Source organism: Tetrao urogallus (genome assembly GCF_951394365.1).
Source record: "Tetrao urogallus genome assembly, chromosome: 1".
NCBI lineage: Eukaryota > Metazoa > Chordata > Aves > Galliformes > Phasianidae > Tetrao > Tetrao urogallus.
Genome location: NC_136813.1, coordinates 48,091,318 through 48,110,269, shown reverse-complemented (window position 1 = coordinate 48,110,269; position 18,952 = coordinate 48,091,318). Strand labels below are relative to the sequence as shown.

Here is an 18,952-nt window from a genome sequence, read left to right as displayed (position 1 = left end):
CAGGCACAGAGGTGAGGCTCACCGTTCCTGCAGTTCCCCAGGTCTTCCATTCTCCCTTCTTTAAAGACGGAAATGACATTTCCCTTTTTCCAGACACCACTGTCTTTGCCCTGACTTTTCAATGTGGAGGGTGGCTTGGCAACCATACTAGCTAGTTTCTGCAGAACCCTTGGATGCGTATCATCTGACTCCACAGACTTGTACACATTTAGTGTTGACATGTGGTCTCGAACTTGCTCTTTGCTTACATTGGGAGGGATTTTGCTTGCCCAGTGCTTGTATAGTAGTTCAGGGACCCAAGAGACATGAGAAGCCTGACGGCCAGTGAAGACTGAGGCAAAGAATTCGCTGAGTACCTCAGCCTTCTCCATGTCTGTTGAATCCAATTTTGCCTTCTCACTCATCATACAGGGTACATTCTCTTTTGCCCATCTCTTCTGACCAATGTACCTGTAGAATCTCTTGTTATTTTTCGCATCTCTAGCCAAGTTTAGTTCCATTTGCATCTTGGTTCTCCTGATCCCACCTCTGCACATCTAGATGGCATTTCCATATTCTTCCTGTGCCACCCATTCATTAGTTTTAGCTTCCATCTTTTTCACAGAGAACTATTACTGATTTGTTATTCTCTACATCGGTAAACTCAAAATATCACTTAGAACATATTAAAGATGCAAATGCAAATAGGCCAGCAAAGCATCATTAAATTTCTGAGATACCAATTAAAATTCTTTCTGAATCAATGTGTCTTCAGTTTGGTTATTCAAAGAACTGAGTCAAAAATGAGCTAACAACACTGCTTTCTGAATTCACAAGCTTCATTAAGTCTAAATTTCCCTGAGTGTCCACATATAGTCAAGTGCTAAAAAATACTTAGACCCTGAGAATGCAGTGTCAGAATAGCAATAGCTAGAACAAAATGATCTCTATAACGTATGCAAGCCAATTTGTTCCTCCCATCATATAATCCTAAAGGAATGTAAGAAGAAGATGAGCTGCTAAGGATGATAAGAAATTGTAACTTTTATTAAAGAGAACAGAAAGCACAATATTTTTGAAGTAGATGGTCATAGACACAGTTGTAAATGGCAGATTAGTTTTACTTCATTGAGGAGAAAATAATGATTTCATTAACTGAAAAAGCAGCAAGAAGAATTTGATACAGTTGGAAAGGATAATACCCATTCCTAGAAAAAAAAAAAGAACTGTCATTCTTTGAAATGAATTAATAAAATTATATGAATACCAATTCATTATCAACTATATCATATAAATGGCATTAATTGAGACTGTAAGCATAATAATCTACCAAATATCCAGTAACATAGGACTACGAAGCGAAATAGTTCTTTATATATAGACAATAACTTACTGCAAACTACCACAGACACATACAAACAAATCAGTGGTTTTCTCATAAGATGCCTAACCAATTTCCAAGTCTCTAAAATTAAATCTGCTAAAAAATAACAGAAGTAACTAAGCTTGCTATAAAGATGTAAAAGCAAGCAAGAAAACAAACAAACGAAAAACAACCCAACCAGAAGAGTCTTAAGTTTCAGTAGTACAGATCTGGTTGGCGCAGGATGCTCAGTGAAAAACTGACCTACAGATCTGCCAAAAGTCTTTAGCTGACACAACTTATCATTGATAAAAGCCTGTAAAATGCTGTAGTGGTGAACACTTCTGCAGTCATCAGTACTCAGAAGTTTCCTGCCTGGACTGGTAAGCCTGCATGCTGATACGTTACCACTGTGAACACTGCAGTGAAAGGATCCCTAAGATTTTTTACAATTCAAATATTATTTAAATAATACTTGATATATTATAGTGTATATAACATAATAACAGCTGTTGTATTAAACTGCCATGACAAGAAATGATAAATAATTTGCTTTTAGAAATATGAAATGCTTCAGAACATCACTGCATGGAAGGGATCTCATTGTAAAATCTCACTAAAGATATTATTTGAAAAATACCTTGTATTTCAAATTTCAATGTAATTAGACTGCATTTACTTCATAAGAACCTTAGTGAGGCACTAATACAAAAATCTTTTGTCTGGCATAATCTGCAATAATTCACAGTTATTATTTTATGTTAGGATTATTTTTGAAGAATGCAGCAAATTCTTTTCCTAAGTAAAAATGTCAAGCCATACTATACAAAAAGTGATGTATTTTTTGCTTCAACTGTTGTATGTCATGAACTATGAAAAAGTGGCCCTAAACTCTCTGGAAAAACCCCTAAGAGGCATCAGATCTCTAATACTAAATTCTGGAGTATATACAGTATACATATATGTATAATTATTTTTTGAGGCTGTGTAAAATGAATATCAAACACTCCAGAATGAAGGTATTATGATGACAGAATTCAAAATAATTCTATGAATTTGGTCTTTCTCTCCTCTATCATTCAGCTGCCTTCTGAGAATTTATACAGCTATTAAACACAGCTTGAATCATGCTTTTCAGTTTAAAAGACCACACATTTTGTAAAATACTACCAACTTATTAAAAATAAATTAAACCAGTGTTTGAACCCTTCCATTATAACCCCTACTGCGCATAACCAAGGATTCAAATGTTTCTATAACAAACACTACAGAAAACTATATATTTGCTCAAGCAGGCAGAAGGAAAAAACAGATCATTTATTTAGAGGTAATCAAATAAAACATATATTTTACTGCTTTTAAATAAATCCAAATAAATCAAATAAATTATATCTTGAAATTTCATGACTCTTATCTAAGCAAATGTTGAAACTGATATTACAGTTACTAAAGCAGGAATGTTTTTATGTGTATACTTCATGACAAAATAGAGAACAAAACCCACACATAATTTAAGCAAAGGAAGTATATGCCATTTATTTTTTTCCCTTGATATCAGATTTGGGTATCCTAAAAGCAAGTGACAGAGGAATCAGATATTAAATAAACTACATAGTTTTTATACAATCTATCATCAAATCAATATTATTCCTTCTTCTACCTTTTGTCTTCCTCTGAAATAGTTTAGATTCCTGCTCTAAATCCTAAATTCATTAACCTAACCAAAAACAGTATTCAAGGTTTCTCAAAACATAAGACGACAAAAAGTTATATCAAAAACTAGTAAAGAGACAAATGTCATTATTTTATCACTGAATTATTTGTTGCTGACAGAAACAGAAATACCTTTTGTTTTCTACATTGATGGAGATAAAGATTCTCATGAGACCCCCTCATTCTTGTAACCAAAATATGATGTTAATTATGTTTCTTTTGGGGTTGTTGGTGGTAATACTAATGGTCTTGATGATAAAACTAATGGTTGCTGATTAGACATAAAATATAACCTGACACCAGCACTTTTCCAAATGCAAATTGATAAATTGTAACAAAAAAATTCTCCTGAATTCAGAGAGGAGCTTTGGAGTCATGCATTCATACAGATTAGATGCCCTGAATCTTCATTACAGCCCAGGTGCCACATGCTGGTGAGAATTTCCAAGCATCCCTACTGGGGTAGCCGCAGTACAAAACAAAAATATTTTAGATTTTAGGTTTGGTTTTTTTTTTTTTTCAGTGGAAAAGGGAAGCCCTACCGGATCACCCTACTGGCCTTCTATAGTGGTGGAATTGCTTTAGTGAATAAGGGAAGAGCCACTGACGTCATCCATCTGGATTTAATAGAGTCTTTTAACACAGTCCTTTAATACAATTCTCCATAAGATCCTTCAATTGGGAGTATATGGATTTGATGGCTAGACTGTCTGATGAACAAGGAATTGGTTGCAAGATTTTAACCAGAGTGGTAGTCAATGGCTAAAAGTCCAGATGGGCATCAGCATCCTTCAGGAGTCTGTACTAGGACTCTAATATCTTCATCAAAGGCATCAGTAATGGGATTGAGTGCACTCTCAGCAAGTTTGTGGATGACATCAAACTATGAAGAGAGGTGAAAATGCCTGAGGGACAGGACGTCATTCGAAGAGATCCAGATAGGCTTCAGCAGTGGGCCCAGGTGAACCTCATGAGATTCAACAAAGCCAAGTGCAAGGTCTTACATCTGGGTCATAGCAATGCTCATTATCAGTACAAGCTGGAGAATGAAAGGATTGAGCATAGTCCTTCCATAAAGGATCTGGGGAAACTGGTGGATGGCAAGCTGGACATGAGCCAGCAATATGCTCTTGCAGTCCAGAAAGCCAACCGTATCCTGGGCTGCAAAGTAAGTGTGGTCAGCAGGGAAAGGAAGTGATCCTTCCCCTCTACTCTGCACTGGTGAGAGCTCACCTGGAGTTCTCCAGATGTAGAGTCCTCAGTACAGGAGAGACACAGACCTGTTGGAGCATATCCATAGGAGAGCCACAAAAATTATCCAAAGGATGAAACACCTCCTCTATAAGGACCGACTGAGAGAGCTGGGGCTGTTCATCCTGGAGAATAGAAGACTCTGGGGAGACCTAAGAGCAGCCTTTCGGTATCTAAAGGAAGGCTAGAAGAAGGAAGGTGATAAACTCTTTAACAGGGTCTGTTTTGATTGGACAAGTGGAAATGTTTTCAAACTATAAGAGAGGAGACTCAGATTGAATCTAAGAAAAAAAAGTTTTTCATGATAAAGGCAGTGAAACACTGGAACAACTTGCCCAGAGAAATGGTGGAAGATCCACCCTTGGAGACATTCAAGGCCAGGCAAGATGGGGCCCTGAGCTCCCCGATCTAGCTGTAGGTGTCCCTGCTCACGAAGGGGAGTTGGGTTAGATAACCTTTAAAGGTCCCTTCCAACTCAAACAACTCTATAGTTCTATGATCTATGAAGGTCAATGCAAAACTGTGAAGATAAATTTTTTAAATCATATTTTTAAATTTTCACTTTCATTAGAAATCATCTACCTATAAATATCTCTATCCATTACTTATCTCTTAAGTTGACTTAGTATATGAACAATTCTGGTTAGTTTGTCTTATAACGCTATTGGTATTACAATTTTATGAGTTCATTGGAAGACTGAGCATTCACAGCTCTGGGGCAGGCACTGCCAAATTTGCCAGTTGTTAGGAAGTGCATATTTATAATTGCTTTTCTTTAAGCATCTGTTGCTGATCCTCGTTGGCAATAGCACATTAGGCAAAGCATTAAAAGCCACAATGGGCTATTCACACATTTCAAGTTGCTCAGGCAAATCTTTTGCGTAGGTGCTTTTGCAAGTAGTGCTTTTAACTATAATTTTAGTTCTGCCTCGTTATAAAGTAAGAACTATCTCAAAAACAAAACAAAACAAAAAAAAAAACTAAGAGGAATTAATTATATATCTTTATATCACCATTAATCTGGTTTTCTTGGCTAAGAAACGATACAGAATTGTACTTTTGTTTCAGAATACTTAAGAATAGACGGAGAAAATTATTTTCCCCACCCTAAGAGCTGTGCCAAAGCTAAACATTTGATGATAGATGCTTATTATAATCACTTTCTAACAGCTTGCTCAGCAATTAAAATCAATCATGCTGTTTAGTTCCTCCTAATTTGGATACTTTTGAAATATATTTCATAAGAAATTATTCCTCCCAAACTTGATTAGCTGTTTTTAATAATCCCCATTACTTTTCAATCCTTCAACACGTGTAATTTTACTATTTCCTTCTCTCACATCTATTTTTGTTTCAGTAGAATCACAGATCTCGAGATGTAAAATACACATATAGCTCTCCTCTATGGATATTTAATTCATCCCTGTTCACATTCCATCTATGTGCTCTAGACAATCAAAGATGTATAAATGTCAGTTAAACCACTCTCCTCTCCTCTCCTCTCCTCTCCTCTCCTCTCCTCTCCTCTCCTCTCCTCTCCTCTCCTCTCCTCTCCTCTCCTCTCCTCTCCTCTCCTCTCCTCTCCTCTCCTCTCCCCTCGCACAATTCCTATTAGTTTAGCTTTACAGATAAGTTATAACTGAAATTCTGAACTTCTTCACACAATTATTTTCACATGCTTTGGTATGATTAAAAGTCTTGAAGCAAAATGGAATTATGAGAAGCACATGAAATGTAAACCGTTAGGCAAGCTTTCATTGCAACAATACTTTCTTTTCTATTTTTCTGACCTTTTCTTATCCATACTTGATAATCTCTAGGTGGTATGAAATATGGTGAAAGCCATAAGATTTAATTGGAATATGATACTGCAGCTGTTAAAATCCTAACTTCCTTCCTTTGTAAAAATGCAATGTAAAGAAGAAAGAAGAGCAACAAAGATTTTTTAAAAACATATCTATCTTCTGTTTCCAGTTCTTGTTGCTGCTTCAAGATAGAAAAACAGACACAGCAAGCATTTAGCAATCTCTTCAGGTGCTGCTGCACTTGTATAAGCATTATATAGCCTATGACATTGCCTTCTCGTGTCAGATGCAAAACTTCAGTCAACAACAGCTATGGTAGGAGATTTTCAAATAGAATGTTAAAACAGAGATGAATAATGTTGAAACAAACAAAATTCATTTACATTTAATTAATTTGTACACTGTAGGATTTTCCATCCTCTCCCTCATGGCTAGGAATGCTGCATGGATGAACTCACCAATATCTTTATTACTCTACTAGATGAGAGGGAAGGATTAAAACAAGAAAAGCAAACAAGAAAACTCAGCTTTTCTTTAGTATTTACAGAGGAAAGCAGCCATGTCTGCTCAGGTCATTATTGCTTCTAAAATGTCACTGTATCCTGGAATCATTACAAAAGAAGTTGAATAACAAAGGATTTAGATAATGCTAGAATCAGAATCAAAAGGCTGAAGGAGATCTTAGGAGGTTATCCGATTCACCTTTGCATCTCCATGGAAAAAAAATGGCTCTAGCTCAGTTATTAGTCAGTGCCTTTTCTGCCTGTTCTTAAACATCCTCCTGCAGGAAAAAGCCCCTTAACTACATACTTTTGTCCCTCATTGTCCTCATCACTAGAAGATCTGTTTAATCTTAGTATATTTTAAATGTTTGCTATATATTCTAGCCATTATCTGTTTATCTGTTTCTCTAGAAACAGAGAATAGATATTTTCCTCCCTCTTAGCAACAGCCTGTTTGCACTTGGGATTTTCCCCATCAACTCTTTCTTTTCCATGTTAAACAAATCTAGATCTTTCACTTTTTTTTTTTTTTTTTTTTTTTTTTTGTTAAGCTGAGTTTTCTAGATTCTCAATTGCTCTCACAATGCTTTTGGAAGTATTCCTCAAGTATTTCACAATTTTCCTAAAAATGCTGTACCTGGCCTCATACTCAGTTTCATCAAGATTGTTTCGGAAGGCTTGCCACCAGTTTTTATATTGTATTTTGTATTTGCATTCATTTAGTCTCTTGAACATTGGGTAGGATCATTGCCTGTAGTCCAAGTTCCCATTGTTTGATATCTTCATTTCCCTACAAAATGCCCCTGAACATCACCACTTCCAATGCTACTCATCTCCCATCAGATCCCTTCCCTATCTGATTGATTCATTAATCCATTTCAACCATCATTTTTCAGCATAATCTGTGGGGCAAGAGCTCTTCTTGCCCAAACATATTCCCCTTGTGTTTAAATTCACAGAATTTGAGTGTGTTGAATGTACTTTTGAGACTAACTTTCATTAAGTCCCATCACTAAACTCTGTCCCTTGGTGCCATGTTCATATATCTTTTAAAATACTTCTACTGATGGGGACCCCATCACTTTCCTGAGTAGCCATGTGCAAAATTTGATCACTCTCATGTCCAATGTAAACCTAACCTGCAACTGTTTCCTCACATCTGATCTCTTGTCACCAGAAAAAAGAGAGACCACCTATCAGATAGTTGTAGAGAGCAATAAAGTGTCCCTCAATCTCTTCCAGACTAAACAACGCTAGCTCCCTCAGCCACTCCTTATGCGTCTTGTTTTTCAGTCCCCTCACCAGCAATGTCCTTTCTGTAGTGAGAGGCCTAAAACTGGACACAATACTCAGTGGGCCATCTCAGTAGTGATGAAAACTATACACATATCCAAGCCATGAGCAGCTAGAAAAATATTGTGAGAAATGGTGACAGAAGCTTTACTAAAATCCACATAGACAATATTCACACTCTTTCCCCCATTTTCTAAGCAGGTCATTTTGCCATAAGAGATGAGGTCATAGAGGGAGACCACATGACTCAGGCACAGAATCACAGACTCACCAAGACTGGAAAAGACCTACAAGATGATCCAGTCCTACTATCCACCTATCACCAATAGTACTCACTAAACTATGTCCCTCAACACAACGTCCAAACATTCTTCGAACACCTCCAGGGTCGGTGACTCCACCACCTCCCTAGGCAGCCCATTCCAGTGCCTGACCACTCTTTCAGAAAAGTAGTATTTTCTAATGTCCAGCCTGAATCTCCCCTGGTGGAGCTCAAAGTCGTTCCCTGTAGTTCTATCACTAGTTACACAAGAGAAGAGGCTAATCTCCCACTCACTACAACCTCCCTCCAGGTAGTTATAGAGTGCAATGAGGTCTCCTTTGAGCCTCTTCTCCAGACTGAACAATCCCAGCTCCTTCAGCCACTCCTCATAAGCCCTGTGCTCCAGACCCCTCACCAGCTTTGCTGTCCTTCTTTGAACCCGCTCCAGGGCCTCAATGTCTTTCTTGTAGTGAGGAGCCCAAAAGTGGACACAGAACTTGAGGTGTGGCCTCACCAATGCTGAATACAGGGGGACAATCACTTCCCTGCTCCTGCTTGCAACACTGTTCCTGATGCAAGCCAGGATGCCCTTGGCCTTCTTGGCCACCTGGGCACGCTGCTGATTCATGTTCAGCTGAGCATCATTCAATACCCCCAGGTCCATTTCCTCTACAGTCTTCCAGCCACTCTGCCCCAAGCCTGTAGCGTTGCCTGGGGTTGTTGTGGCCAAAGTGCAGGACCCAGCATTTGGTTTTGTTGAACCTCATCCCATTGGCTTCAGCCCGGCTTTCCAGGCTGTCCAGATCCCTCTGTAGGGCCTTGCTACTCCCAGGCAGATCCACACTTTCAGCCAACTTGGTGCCATCTGCAAAATTACTGAGGGTGCACTCAATGCCATCATCCAGGTCATGAGTAAAGATATTGAAGAGGACAGGCCCAGCACCGACCCCTGGAGTACTTCACTCATGACCAATCACCAGCTAGATTTAGCTCCATTCACCACTTTCTGGGCCCGGCCCTCCAGCCAGTTCCTTACCCAGCCAACAGTGTATCTCTCCAAGCCATGGGCTGCCAGCTTCTGCAGGACCTGCCTCTCATAATCAGAGTTGAAGATGCAGTCTGTCACTTTCTTCTGCTTAGTACCAGCTGTCTCTCACTTTATTAACTCACATTACAGCCTTTGTTCACTCTCTTTGATAATACCTACACTTAATATTAACAGATGTGTATAAAACATAATTGCAGTTAACTTCTTAATACTGAGATCTCTGTTATTTGCCAAAAGAAATACTTATTTTCTTGATGAAAGTAATAAAGCATAGATATAATTTCTGTGAAAGTCCATCTGACATCTGGCATCCTATAAGTTGTGAAACATTCTGATTTCAAACATAGTCATCCAAGAGCACAGTAGTTAATTTTTTCTCTTTTTTTTTTTGCCATTGCTACTGCCATTGCCATTGTCAGCAAGAGCATATGTAAAATAACACACGTGTTTCACCTTTAAAATATTTTATCTTAATGTTTTAACTTAGAGCCTTCTCCTGAGAAACCACATATATAAAGAAACTGGTTCATTCTTCAGAGCAAAAGAAACATTTAAGCAAATATCTTTAGATCCTTACCACAAACTCTGCGTTAAAAGAAGTACCGTATAAAGATCACAAACAGTAAAAGCTAATTTTTTTTCCACATTTTGTAAATGTGGGTCAATCTTCCTCTAACCAGAGTATGATTAAGCTCCATAAATTTAAAAGAGAAATATCTGAGGAGCAGTAAGACACAGATTTTTTTTTACTGTTCTCAGATGAAGCCTAAGGAGCCCATTCTGACTTGTTTTTCTATCTGGTTTTGACACATACTCTGGGAAATAATGCACTGGATTCCACATGGAAGCTATTTCAGAGAAATGAAAAATACAGAAACAAAAAGAAACGAAAAGGAAAGGAAAGAAGGAAAGAGAAAGAGAGGGAGAGAGAGAAAGGGAGAAAGACAAAACAGAGTAGAAAAGGTACCTTTTTACAACATCTTCTCCATTCCAACATGGCAGACCATCAACAGCTGCCAACTTATTACCACACAGCTGATCAGCCAGGCCACCATATAAAGGTTCTGTAGAGGTGAAGGTGGCTGATAAATTCTCTGCATAGAGGAAAATGGAAGCAATTGACAATGTCAATCAACAGTATTATGCACTACTGCAGTTGTGCATTTCTACAAGAAGATACAGAATGTGCTTTTTCTAATATTGTCTCTTGCTTCCAATGATTTTTTAGCCAATTTTCTGTTACCTAAGTTTGATTCCCTCGGATACATTTCAGTAGTTAACAGCTTTGATACTTGCATTTGTGAAAATTAAACAAAACAATTTGTTCATGCTCTGGAACAGGAATTATTTTCCTCCACTCTGAAATTTTCTTGTATAGTTCTAATACAGCTTGCACTGATACACTCGTAGAAATGTTTTTGTTTTTTTTTTTTTTAAAAAAAGCATAGCGAATTAAAAAAAAAAGGTGGTTATTGTCATCTGTTTTTCAGCACTATCAATCTGTCACAATCCAGTTTTACAAGTAATAGAGAGAGTACTGATTAGAGTTATGGAGCAATTCAAGATTTAGGTAAGATGAGTTTAAGATGTAGACATTAAATATTTAGAAGATATTTAAATTTCTTCTGAAAAATGACATTAATTTTATCACCCTATGCTGCTAAGTTATAAATTATGTATTGCTATTTTGAATAATTGCCAAGATGCCCAGAGCTTATGGTAAGTTTTCATACTGAAATCAAAACAAATTAGTGTTGTTTTTTTTTTTTTTAGTTAGTATATTTGTAACTGAATTGTGATATTTATGTTTATAATTTGCTTGCTTATTTATTGAAAATCTCTTCCTGGGAGACCAACTCCTGCTGTGAAAAATTAAAATACTTATTTATTCTGGTTTAGAATATCACAGTATACTGAGTTATCTATGACCCACAGGCACAAAGGAGAGTGGTGCCAACAAATTCTGTACTCTGTTCTATAAATCCACAATCTTCAGTTCATTTTACCTTATTGAATGGTGTTTGGAGTTGTAAAAAAATTTTTTAAGTTCTAGACATTTCCCAATGTTTAGTTATCTTAGATCTAAAATAGCATAAGGAATTCAATTCTTAGTTATTGTTTACTAAAAACTGACAGTGGTAAAACATGAGTATTAGATGCGGTCTATCATTAGAATAGCAGAATACACAAAGCATAGGGATTCATAACTACTATAACTATTTAATGCAAGTTGTTTGTATTAGCATATCTAAAACTGCAGTTCTGAAAATATCAGGTAGAGAGTCATTTTTGACTGCATCATAAAAAACCTGCATATGTGCAACATATTTTAAATACATAAATATGATTCATCTGTGCTCCTCCAACCATGGATAGTTACAACCTGTACTTTTCTGCCCGCAAAGTTGCATTTTCCATTTTCCATTGAGTATGACTGCTTTTAACTATGTGTTGGGCTTATGTTCTGGATGAAAATTAGGGATTAGAGTCTTCTCACAGAAAATAGCTGGAATTTCTTTTGTACAGTCAATCAGTCCAATCAAGTCCATACAGAAATGGAAATAAATTAGCTGCTATAATATCTTATGACAAACTGCATTCTAACAGAAAAGTCAATTATTCAGTTTATTAGCAAACACAACCTGAAGAAAAGATGAAGTTAATATATGAGTAATAACTGATTTCAACCCCTGTAGATGTCTGACCAAAGTAGTTAGAAGGGCAGATGGTCTGAATGTGAATTTTTCACATCATCTTCTAGATCAGACAGCATGTAATTACAGGCAGTTGAGCACAAATACACAATTATAGTCAGTGGAAGCTACTAATATTTCTCATCTATTTATTTGGAAATGTTCTTTTTTGTTTGTTTGTTTGCTTACAGTTTCACTCTCCTTGCTAAAACCTAGCTAGGTTTTGGAGGAGAAAACATTGCATATTTTTAATATTGTATGTTATTCCATAAGGTTCATCTGACAATTCCTACAGTCAGAAGCAAAGAGAAATTTTTTTTCCTTCATGTACCACACAGTGTTAGAAATTATCTGCTTGGGATGCTGAAGTTTAAACTGTCTGATAGTGAAAATAATTTAGGAAAAGTTCAGACAGTGATAGTCCAACACATACTTCAAATTATAAATTTTCATCTGCAGCTGGACATGAAGAAATTAGTGAACAATTTCATGGAGTCCTTCCGTTCATTTCCTTTTCTTACAATCATTGTCATTGATCAAGTCTGCACCATTTGGGAGAAACCTGTTCTTTCCTGCTGCACTTGTGAATGTGGCTGGGAGATATACAGCAGGTAAATAAAGTGGTTGAATGGGAGAACTGTGCTTCCTTAAAAGCAAGCTGTAAGCAATTGCTGAAGTTGCTCTTCTCTTTGAGGAATTGTTAGAGTTGCCATGGGAATATAAAGGAAAACATAAAGTGATTATGACAAATAAGGAAGGAGATGATCCAGGAGGTAGCAAGTGAAGGTGAAGTGAACTATATAGTTGCTAATCTGAAATATGTGCCAGTGGATTTTGAAATCACTTCCCCGTGCCCCTCCTCCCTCCCAGCTTCACTGTTTTTTACTGTCCGCTCCTCTGATGTCCCTTAAGTTCCCCCTGAGGTCAGCTCAGACACCACATTTTTACATCATGGAACAGTCCCAGATGAAGTCAGATGTTAGAATACAATTTTATATTTTCAGTGTGCTAGCAACGGGTAAACATCAACCGCTTAGCCACAAAAAAAGTGCCTGTGGAATAGATATTGACTGATGAAATTCTGTGCCAGTCAAAGCAAACTTCTCTTTTGCATCTCTTTCCCTTCATTATTTCATGCCATTCCTTTGAATATAATCTATTCTTTTGTAAAATTAATGGCTTACTTTATTCTTTCTTTCTGTCTGTAAAACTAATGTCTTACTTTCTTCTGCTGGCAAGGGTTTCCTCACTGTCTCTTGAGAACTTCTTCAGCCCCTGGTTATATTTGTTCTGATCAAAAGAGAAATGCGGAGACTGTGTAGGCTTCTGTACAAGTGGGCCACATACCTTGTTCACCTAAAAGGAAAACAGACATTTAAGAAATGAAAAATAAAAGTATTAGACAAATATATGTTAAAGAGCATATGTAAGAATTTTATTTATTTATTTATTTATTTATTTATTTATTTATTTATTTATTTGGTATCTCTTTATTCTGTTTAAGTCCATTTTAACATGAAAATCTGTGGACACATCATGAAGATTAGCTAAGAAAAATATCATTAATTATCATAATTGTCAACACTGTGCCCACAGAGAAGGCAGAAAACACACAATTGTATTTCATTTTGTTGTATAAGAAAAATATAAATGAAATCACTCCTTTTGAAGGAATACAAGATGAGTAAGCAAGTTACAAAATGTGTTTTATTGATGGTGGCTGTCAAGAAAATGTACAGCTATGCAGACAGTAGCAGTAACCTCAAAGATCAAGACATGTAATGAACAACAGCATATTTCCATTTTTCAGTAATAAACTGCAATCATATTTTTAAATATGCATTGAACTCTGTGATTTCTTATGGAGTTGATGAATTATTATGGCATGTTCAGCACAGTTACTCAGAGCATACAATGAACACTTAGCATGATGGAAACTTGCATTACAACTTTGGAAGATGTAAATTTAATGATCCGAGATGCATGTTTAATGATTCAGACCATAGACACTGAAAACGCTAACTGATTTTTTATGTCTGGTTTTCTGATCTACATTTCAATACATATGAATTCACATGAACTTTTAAATGTGATACTGAGCATTTTCTGCTATGAAGGATATCAATCCATGTTCATAGCTCATTATTCTTCCTAGTCACTGAAGAAAAGTAATTAATGCCATACCTACTTGTTAAATAAGAGATACTTCATGCTGAGGATCACATCAGGCAAGATATTAAGCAGACAAAACAGTACATATCTTGTTTGCATGCTCTACTGAAAAACTAATACCGTATGTGATTTATTAAACTTTGATTTCAATACATAGTCAACCTCATTAAAAGAAAAAGGAAGACAGAAGAATTCAGGGCTGATTTAAAATAAAATGTCACTATCTTTTACTTTGACTGAAATGAACATATAAAGAAAACCAGAAGTTTTTTATGGCCACAATGCCTGGTATGGACAAAGCCCATTTTATAGATTATATGGTTACTTCAAAATGCTATCTAATAACTGATTACATGGCCTGAGAGTGATAAGACAATGGGGAATGGTTAGATACTAGGAGGATGTTTTTCACTCAGAGGGTGGTGACACACTGGAACAGGTTGCCAAAGAGGTTGTGGATGCCCCATCCCTGAAGGCATTCAAGGCCAGGCTGGATGTGGCTCTGGGCAGCCTGATCTAGTTGTTGGTAACCCTTCCCATGGCAGGGGAGTTGAAACTAGATGATCTCTTTGATGTCTTTTTCAACCAAGACCATTCTATGAATCTAGTATTCATTCTCTTTGAGTGAATGTCTCAAGAAATGCTTTGTGAATTTTGCATTCACTGATACATTTACAAGTAAACCTTAGTTTCAAATATAAAATCTTTCTTAAAAAGTAATCTTAATCTTAATTTTTTTTATTTATATTTTTTCCCCAAAAAGATCTGTATGGAAAATTCTGAAAACAGCATTAGTTAAATTGTGAAAAGTGCTTATAAGCACCACACACACACCTCTGCCCTTACCAAAAACTACACATTGTACTCATAATGCTAAGAGCTGTTCTGTTGGTATCAACATCTCTCACAGCTGAAAGTTACCTCAGTAACCTTTAGCGAAGTCACTTATTTCTTTGGACATTGTTTCTGCAAGAGGAACATGTACAAGCAGGATGAGCATGTACAAGCAGGTACTCTGATGATGTAATTGTCTATTATAATTCCCATATCTCTTATATTTAAAGCCTTGGAAACACTGCCTGCCTGTGTGGCTGACTAGTGTGGTGTCAGTTACTTCTTGTTAAGTGCAGCACACAGTATCATTCACCCATTGGCTGTCATTTTTGTGTCATATTCAAGACACTAACTGCACACGAGTGGCAAATGAGCTTTAGCCTTCCTCACAGGCACAGTGTCTTCAGTGAGCTGCTGTTGTGTCCATGAAAAGGTCATACAGTATTACCTTGCCTTCAGGTGCCCACTGTGTCTGTGAACTAAATATTTCAAAACTGAAATGTCAGACTTTCATGTCCCAGTAGAAAGCTGATGATACACTAATAAATAAATAAATAAATAAATAAATAAATAAATAAATAAATAAATAAATAAATAAATCTAATAAAGTATAATAATGTCTATAATATTTAATAAATGTCTACTTATTTTGAAGATGCGTTCTTCAAGTCTCCAGAATGAGTACATGGCACAAGTATAAGGCCACTTAGTTTATTTCCACTGCTTTCAGGAAAACTATAACATCCATTTGACACGTTGTTTCAGTCTTTGGGCTGCAAAGTTAACCATCCAAGCAAAAAAAAAAAAAAAAAAGAAAAATCACCCAAAATCATCCAGTGCTATTACTGCCATTCTTCAGAGACAAAGACAGGAATAACTGAGAGAAAGGGAGTGCATTCACTACATGAGTGATCATTTTGCAGCAATATCTGATCAGAATGCATTCTTATCATCTGCCACTTCCACTGAAACATTTCCACAAAAGGAGCATTTCCTGACCTCAAAAAATAAAATAAAATAAAATAAAAATAAAAATTTTACAGTATAGAATGATTCTCAGAGGGAACTGCATATACCCTGAGGAAAGTGAGACTGAAAAAAAATGCCTCAAAATATTATTCAAAAGAGAATTACAAATCTTTTTGAATTTCAGGAAGAACTAAAAACTGCTGCAATATTTTAAAACAGACAAGCCCATGCAATTTACTAGTTGCTTTCTTTCCCCCTCATTTGGTCAAATGTTCTCAAAAAATACTGAACAATATGTAAAGGCTTAAAAGGAAATCTCAGAAAATTATGGAACTCCTGATTTTCACAGTTCAGACAAACCTATTGTCATTATACTTAGCATGCTGTTATTATGCACAATTTGTACGCCACAGTGTGATGACTGGGTTAATTAAAAGCTCTTATAATAACCATGCAGTTAAATTGCAATTAGCACCACCCATGAACTTTATGGCAGTTTGACTTTGCGTGGTGCAATTCAGTAGAACATCTCTGGCTACACATTGTTGGGAAAACTTAAATATCATAAACCTTTGCATTTAAAGAGGACTGGACAATGATGTGAGCATTGTATCAGTAACAGTGAGACACTGTTCTCTAGGTTGGTGCCTTCAATAGGGCAAATCAGTCACATTCTTCAAGACTTTTTACCACTTCAATAATGTTTATTTCTGACTTCATCATTTATACTGAAATTATCTCATTTCTTCATTGATTCTGAAATGTGATTATCACTCCTTTAATTTAAATTTAGATTTAAATCACTCATTTAATTTAAAGAGTGAAATAAAAGTAACATATGCAAAACTGGTAGCAAGCAGGAATTTGACTGAATGAGAGAAGATTGCTGAGTGAAAGCAATCACAAACAGTCCTGCAGAAGACAGAGGTGCTGTACAGGTAGATTTGGACTTGATAAGTATCATGACTGCCTACAAATATGAAGGAAGATTGAAAAAAGAAGGTATGCACACAAGCATACAAGTATGTATGTACACGTGTGTGTGTGTGCAATTATGTATGCATATATATCCATGGGTGAACACAGATATTCACAGAAATACTTTTTTCCATTGCATCCATATGCACAAGAAAAGAAAATAATTAGAGACAAAAAGATGAACAGATCTATCTGATCTAAATAATCTAAGATGCTAACACACATGAGCCTGGTATTCACTAGTGGCAGTGATACAGTACTGACAACATGGTACTGATAAAGATGATGTGCTGTCCCATTTAGGTTTATGTGTACAGCATTGGGACACAGAGAGGTGCTACAAGTACACTACACTAGGTACCAGAACTGGTCTATCTCCCAGACTGCAGGAGTTCACACCAGCTCCAGGCCAGCAGAAAAGTTTGGCAGTGACAGTACTGAAACAAACTGAACGCACAGTGCTCTGGCATACTCCAAATCAGATAACACTAAGTGACAGTGATTAACTGTGCTGTATCTTTAAACCATTCCACCATGCCAGAAATAGGCCTCAGGAATCCTGAGATCTGCTGCTCCAGTTTTGGTCACAGGCTGTTGCAAAATACTCTGAAAAGATGAGCATCTTCTAGTTGTGCAATGTGCCTGTAGTTTGCTTTCACTAGTTCTTATGTATGTACCTAGAATGAGAAGGAAGAAAACACTTCTGCATACAAAACCCCCATGGCTTAGACTCAGTTCTAGCAGGGAATCAGGACCAGGAGTCTGAAAATTGCCCTTTATTTGACACCTGATTTTTTCATGTCTGTGCACTTGTGTAAGTTTTTGTGAACATGTGTGTAAGGTTTTGATAAATATATATCCAGAATTTCCTGTTAATGTTTCCCATTCACTAGACTAGAACACAGTCTCTCAGACTGTAAGGTACTAGAGAGGTTGTAGTTCATGTATGAACATAAAACTAATTTTCTTTCATGCATATTTCAGTTACTGATCAGTCTGATGGCCTTCAGATGTAGCTATCAGAAATTTGCCACCATCCCTTGAATTCCCTTTTAATACTGGTGAAAAAAAGGACAGAAGTCCAATGGCTCTAAACAAAAGCTACAAGAAGATGGCAGAATGACTGTTTGAAAATATGTTCTTTAAAAAAAAAAAAAAAAAAAAAAAGCTATTAAGTGGGCTATAGTTGGTTCCCTGGGAATGAACAAGTGCATATGTTCCTTGAGAAACAGACTCTTGAAGTCACAAGTGTTTCCAGCAACTTCAAACTAGCCAAGATTTATCCAGAAACACAAGTCATCACGTCTACAACATTTCCTGATTCAGATTCAAAACTTGGAAAGAGATGTGTGATACTTTCAGGTAGATAGATGGCTGCATGTCAGTCAGAGAAGCTTAGTAAGAGCAGTACATCACATCCTGTTCTGCACCTCGTGCTGCCAGCCAGTCACTGCCTGCTGCAAGGGAAAGGAATGTTCTTCTTACCAGGCAGCTCTGAGCTTTGGCACTTTTTGATCCTTTAACAGGTAAAAATGAAGATTTCTCCAGGTCATATTAGCTTCTCCTTTTAACTTATCCAGCCAAGCTCCTGCAACATACGTCAAGATATCACCACATTTGGTTTAATGTGATTTACCTTCTTTCAGTAAAACCACAAGAGGGAGCACCAACATTTCAGCATTTCCAAGCACTTGAGCACTCTTACATCTAACAGATGCTGGCTAAATATCATACTTCTAGTGCAGTGAAAAACGTATTTTAATGTGTGAGAGAGTGTAGAGGTGTATGAAATTTTAAAGGATTCCCTAAGTTCAAGTTCTTGAACACCAGGAAAAAAAAGCATTAATTAAAATAAGACTTTTTTTCTGCAGAACAGGAAAAGCACATTAATGAGACTGTTAGGAATGAACAGTGGAGCATTACTGGTATTTAAAACATAGGCAGATCATTGAGAAATACTGTATTGTTTTCTTTGTAAATGTTTTGTTCTTCATCTATGATTGTCTCTACACCATAGCCTTGGGGTTCATTGCAAGACTTCTTAGACATCAGAACATTAAAGTTACAGCAGCAACTTAAAGTTTTGTTC

At 36.6% G+C, this 18,952-nt stretch overlaps 1 protein-coding gene across 1 annotated transcript in view; it reads right to left on the bottom strand.

Annotated features, from left to right (window-relative positions):
* GPC5 (glypican 5) overlaps nt 1–18,952 on the bottom strand; it is a gene marked incomplete at both ends in the record, with an annotated part of 607,225 nt that overhangs the window by 496,346 nt on the left and 91,927 nt on the right. Inside the window, 3 exon segments of the mRNA XM_079539519.1 lie at nt 10,185–10,273; nt 10,275–10,311; nt 13,133–13,266. Of these exon segments, the coding sequence (XP_079395645.1) occupies nt 10,185–10,273; nt 10,275–10,311; nt 13,133–13,266 (260 nt within the window).